The sequence below is a fragment of the Ambystoma mexicanum genome, chromosome 10 (assembly GCF_040938575.1).
Source record: "Ambystoma mexicanum isolate Mex_15411 chromosome 10, UKY_AmexF1_1, whole genome shotgun sequence".
Taxonomy (NCBI): domain Eukaryota; kingdom Metazoa; phylum Chordata; class Amphibia; order Caudata; family Ambystomatidae; genus Ambystoma; species Ambystoma mexicanum.
Window position 1 is genome coordinate 259,739,996 of NC_090932.1, and position 6,200 is coordinate 259,746,195.

The following is a 6,200-nucleotide window of genomic DNA, read 5'->3' on the forward strand; positions in this document are numbered from 1 at the left end:
CGTACAGCATGGCCATCCCATGCATCACGTACTGGCAGGGGGGCTACTTCACCTCCGTCTCCATCCTCATCATCCTCACCCGGGCCATGCATGTCAATGTCAGGTGGCAGTGGTACATTTCTCTGGACACACATGTTGTGCAGCATGACACAGGCCATGGTGATCTTTGCCACCTTCTCAGGCCTAAATAGGAGTGCCCCACCAGACCTGCTGAGGCAGCGGAACCGTGCCTTCAACAGGCCAAAGGTCTGCTCAATCACAACACAGGTACGGGTGTGAACACGATTGTACTCCTCTTCATGGCTGTTCTGCGGGTTCCGCACAGGGGTAAGTAGCCACGGCCTAAAGGGATATCCTCCATCACCTGCAAGCAGATAAAAATAGGTGTGTGTCACTCTGAACTGCCACCTTCAGCGAGCACAGTCATGGTAGCAGCTATTTGGTGTGGGCATACACATGTCCCTGTACGCATGCAAAAATGTCACCTAGATGCAATCTATACTGTCATGTGGTGTGGTAGTCTGGATGGCGTTCAATAGATGATGCAGGGTGTAATCATGCATGATGAGGCAGATGTGCTGTGGTATTGCAACAAGGTTTAGCCTCCAATTCATGCTGTTAATTCTTCACTATGCATGGTCACACTGACCACATTGCCTCAGTTGCCATCCTGTTCATTCATGCATTGCTTGCCATCACCATGGTGGCCTGGTTGTGCCTCTTACTTGTTGTCATCAATATGCATAATTTGTGCAATGTGGCCCAGTGATGTGTCATGTTCCGTTTGGCCGGTTCAGGTCAGGAGTGTTTTGCTCTGCATGCATTCTCCAATCACCGGCAATTGCCACCCAGGTGGAGTATGCCCCCCTCCTTTCCCACACAGGTGGAGTATGCCCCCCCTTTCCTACCCAGGTGGAGTATGCCCCACCCTTGTGCATCCCTACACATCAGTACCCCAAAGCACTGCCATGGGACAGTTGTGCAACTCACCAAGCAGCCAGGCACATGGTCCAGCATGTCACACCATGTGACGGGGTAGCGTGGAGCTGTGCAGTACCATGGCATCATGTGTTGATACAGGATATCGGGCGCAGCAATGTGTGATGATCTTGCTGGAGTCACATACCATTTGCACATTGATGGAGTAGTATTGCTTGCGATTGCGGTACACCACCTCTATGGCATGGGGGACTACCAATTCCACATGGGTGCAGTCAAGGGCACCAACACAATTGGGCATGCCTGCCAGTGCATGGAAGCCTAATTCGGTGTCAGCTATCTCCTGGGCAGTCTGTGATAGGGATATGTGACTGCTTGCGTGCTTCAGGAGGGCATCCAGCACTTGGTTCAACATGCATGTAAATAGTGGCTGTGAAATGCCATGCAGCTGGCCCACTGTGTGTTGGTAGGTGCCTGTGGCCAGGAAGTGGAGCACAGACACCACCTTTAATAGCGGGGGGATGGCAGTGCGTATTTCTATGAGGCTGCCAATGTCGTTCTGCATCATGTCCACTATAGTGGTGATGGTGTCACGGTCCAACCGGTACAGGGTGTGGATCTGCTCAGGGGTTATGTTAAAAGGGCTGGGTCTGGTGCGAGGGATTGGTGGTTGCCTGCGAGGCACTGCTGTCTGCGCTGGTGGTAATTGCTGGGCCTGTCTCACCCTCCTTCTCCTCCTGCATCTCCTCTGTGCTGCCTGTTGCTGCTGTAGTTGTTGTTGTTGCTGTTGTTGTAGCAGTATGGGCATGTCCTCCAGCGCTATGATTGCAACAGCTAGTGGTAGCATTTTGGTGTTGGAAGGGGTGTGGTGTGTGGGTGTGCTCATTTTATACTGGCCCAGCCTCCATTGACTCCACCTGTGGGGATTTTGTGCAACTGTGGCAGTTGCCTTGTATCCTGATTGCTGTTTGCGGGTGGTCCGCAATGCCTGTATGGGCGGCATCGCACAGCCCGTGATTAACGGCTTCGCGATGCCGGTATTTGCATCTCTGCGTGGGTGGGGATGTCCCCCTATTACCGGCATGCCCATTAACCACTGCTCCCGACAATTCACAAAATATCTGACACTTATACACTGCAGACAACCCTATCTTTTTTGATAAGCACACATCGACATGGCAGCGAGTTCTTGCTCCCGCTGCTACTATGTTAGTCTCTTACGCCCCTCCTCTTGCAGATCCTGAAGCTCAAGGAAACCATGAAAATGTCAAAAGGTGCTGGATGCAACACGCATTAACATAGCATAACAGTGCATAGCAAAGAGCTTCACTCACAGTCCTCCTGTGGGACAGTCTTTTGGATGGCCCAGCCCAGTACCCGGGGTGGCCATTAATTTTGGTTCTACTGCAGTCAATCCACTTTTCTAGAATCCCTGGTGCACTGAGTGGCAGGTGAGGCTGTGCATCTGCCTGTTAAATCAAGTGACCCGAGACTGAGGCACTGCCTGCGCAACAATAACTTCATTCTAGGTTATGGGCTTGGGACACTACATACTAAGGAGCAGTAGGGGACACCATTCGGTCCCTAATATCATGAAATCTGTCCCACTGTAAGGGATTGTTTTAAATACTGCAAACATAATCAGCTGTAAGGACTCTAGTTTTTGCAGTTAAATCACAGTGAGATTAAATGATTGTCCCAGGATCACACACGTTGGTTAAGTGGTGAAGCTGGAATTTTAAATAACTATACACTTTAGGCACTTGACCACATACATTTTGAGCATCACCTGGTACAGATATTTAAGTTTTAGCTTGCAAGGACTTCAATGTTACTGTCTTATAGCGTTTACTTGAAAAATACACAAATCACGTAGTAAAAATCACATAGTAAAGTAGCCTAACAATACATGAATACTTAAAGAAACATGTTACGCCAAAACAGTATCATTATAGATTAATTTTCCACACCTTGAATGGAATGCTACAAGTCCCAGAATGGACAATAAGAGCCTGAAAAATCTTCTGTTATACACCACTGTACTTTTATCACATTAAAACGCCCATGCTAAAATATATTTCGTATAAAGGTCACCTGTGTATAAAGATTGACAGAAAACGTACAGGTTGCTGTTATACAGGATGTTAAAGAACATTTGACTATCCACATAAAAGCAAACTTTTTTTGCACGTCAGGACAGTAGACACATGGATATTAAGCCATCTTTTAAAAGGGGTTTTATTGCGCTACTCACTTTAATTGTCTTGGAAGCAGAAAAGATTTGGTAGATAACTGCCACTGTGGGCTGTAATTTAGTTAGAAATGTCCCTTCGCAATGACAACTGCCTAAACATTCACGCATAAGAAAGGCACAGACAGGGCTTTAAGTGGGCCGGGACTGGCTGCGGCCAAGTCCGACTAGCCCCAGCAACACCGTCACCTCAGGCACCCTGTGTATCTAAAGCACTGCACGGTTACATGGGCTTCTTGCAGGTGTCAGCACTTTGGGTTAGAAAAACAGAAAAGACATCCCCTTTTCTTTTTTTCTAAACCAAAGTACTGATACCTGCAGGCAGCCAGTATAACCGTGGCTTTGGCTACATGGGTTGCCTGATGACTCTGTATTCATAAATCGGAGGAAGGCTGTAGGGTCCTAGTCCTGTAGGGACTGAAGAGTCATCAAGCAGCTTTAAGCCAGGCTTTCATGTGCCTGATGACTCTTGACTCAGAAACAACAGGAGAGCCCTGCTCCTGTTTTTGAGTACAGAGTCATTGCACAGCAGACAGACCTTTCACTCAAGGAACCTGTGTTTTTTAACCATGCGGCTCCTTGAGTGAAAGGGCTGCCTGCTGTGTCTGATAGCTGGGAAGCACTGGTGTCACACCTGAGGGGCTGGGCGCACCAAAGATAATAATGCCAGTGCGCCCCAGCTCCCCTGCTTTCACCAGCCCGGGACCCCTTTTAGGCGAGGTGGGGGGGGGGGCTCTCGATAAGGTCGTGGCCTAAGATCACCCACCTAAATTTAGCATCCCACTTAAAACACTCGGCGCAGATGATTACAAATTAAATGTGTTAGAAAAGTAATTACGAGGTGGTTGCTGCGCAGCCCTGTACGCTGTCTATGATCCGCATTTCATCCCATGCGTGACAGCTCTGGAGTTGCTTAGCTCCCTTCAGCAACGGCACAGACTTGGAGAGATTCGAGGGGTTGCGGGGCTAACACTCAGTGGTGTTAGGACATTGCAAGGAACATCATTAAATTGGACAGGTTCTTACAACACTTTTGTGGACGGATAAGAAATAAGATATCATTGGACTGTCCATTTAAATGGGCACAAGAGAACCTTCTCTAGACTCACCCTGTGAAGACAATCAATTGATCAACTCTCACTAGACTGACTCTTTCATATGACTGTTCTCACTAATCTAAACCTACACACATGGCCTATATTTTGCTCAGCCCGTAGAAGGATGTCACTATGTGAACGCAGGCATTTTGGATTCGTCCCTTTCCACAGTACCAGTGTGTGATGCTCGATCTTTATGCATCTCTGTATAACCAGTGACAGACTATTGTCTACAATCGCCCATCCTTTACTGAGCCGACAAGAGAGAGAAGTACACACGGCACAGTGGGTCACTTTCAGGATCAGGCATGTTCCCTTCATAGAGTTATGATGATGGCACGAAAATAACCGCCCTCTAGCCCCTCCCCCCCGCATAGTAAATGCATGTATGCACAATCCACCACATTATGGCAAGGGCATAGCCACCATAAAAGCAAATGCATAACACACCTTGGCATAGCACGTGTATGCCCCATCATGGCAAGCCCATGCGCTTCATGGCAACAGGGGCACATCCCTACCACAGCCCAACAATCATCATTGTGGCAAGTTCATTACCACCCCCCCCCCCCCCCCCCCGCCATAACAAGTGCATAGCCACACGATAACAATGCAAACACCTGTTCGTAGAAAAGAAAAAAAAGACGTAAGCGGCAAGGCTATGTTTTTTGAATCCCCCTCCCCCAATTAAGGAGCGCCTTGACACCATTCAGATGGCAGAGTCGCGCTATACAGTTCATTCATTTATGCATTCCACTATTCTGGTATTGGCATCACTCACAGGGTAGCCTGCGGCCGGGGGCTCCTGGTGCCGACATGTCCGTGCTGGCTTCTGCGGAGGGGTAGCTTGCTGTGCCCGCCTGGGTGCTGCACTCACATGCTATGACTTTTGCAGTCTCGAGCACACGCTGCGTCTTAACAACCGCCTCTAACTTTCCGGTCATGCTTTCAAACAGCGGGCTCTTCCCACACCGCCCTGCTCCTCCCTCCTCCCCCTTCCCAGTCCCGCTGGGCGTCTCTCTCCCTTATTAAGTGTCCTCTGTTCTCTCTTCATTGTCACTCCCCACTTCATGTGTATGCACCTCCTTCCCGGTTCTCAATCCACTTATCAGTCTGTCGGGGTGCAGATAAAGACCTCGGGTCCCCACGCGCCAGGGGGGCTTAGTTTGGGCGATAGGAGCAGAGCTGACGCATTAAAGGTTGGATGTCTCCTGTCGCAATTGCTCGGCTCAGACTGCGAACACGTGGCCATTTAAAGGGCTGCGAAAACAGCGCCTTTCAAGCGTTCGCTTTTTATAGAGTGTTAATAGACTGTGGGGCTCTGACGAACCGGCAGAAGTGTCCTAGATTTTTAGCCCGAGCCCAGTGAACAATTCTCCCCCCTTTCCCCTCCCACCACTCCGGCCAGCGTCACTGTGCGGTGGATGTGCACACACAAAGCACCTTTTCCATTTACTTTGCTAAATTGTTCTTTCTAGGCTGTCTCCGTGCACAAGTGTCAACCCCTCCCTCACTCTTCATGTGACTCATCTTCCCTCCTTCCTCTTTCCCAGGCTCGGAACATATCTCACACTCCGACCCTGCTGCCAAGAACGGAGCGTACCAAATCACAGAGATGACGTGGGAGGTGTTCGGACAGTTCCATCACTCGTTCAGTTGCAATCTGTTGCTAAAACCTCCTCACCAGCCTCGCCTTGCACTTAGGGGGCCTACCACTCCCTGGCTCTGCTCTTAGCCTCCTTCATATCATACCTTTTACTTTCTCCTGAAATGCTGCCCTTTCTCTACCCCCGAACCAGCTGCCACCTACTGCTGTCTGAAACAGCAAGGATCGCACTTGCTGCAGCACTTTCAGGTTAGCAAGCAGGGCCATCTTAAGCACTTTTGGGCCCTGGGCACGGACATCTTTGGGG

General features: G+C 49.5%; 1 protein-coding gene across 4 annotated transcripts in view; it reads right to left on the reverse strand.

Annotated features, from left to right (window-relative positions):
- Positions 1-5,829, reverse strand: part of LOC138491336 (dysbindin domain-containing protein 2-like) — a 554,316-nt gene extending 548,487 nt beyond the window's left edge. For 2 of the 4 annotated variants that reach the window (XM_069617811.1, XM_069617812.1), the window contains exon 1: positions 5,069-5,829. In XM_069617811.1, the coding sequence (XP_069473912.1) occupies positions 5,069-5,231 (163 nt within the window). In that variant the 5' untranslated portion in view covers positions 5,232-5,829. The remainder of the gene's footprint in view (positions 1-5,068) is intronic. The other 2 variants (XM_069617813.1, XM_069617810.1) reach the window with 2 other exon arrangements.
- Between the last annotated feature and the right edge of the window lie 371 nt (positions 5,830-6,200).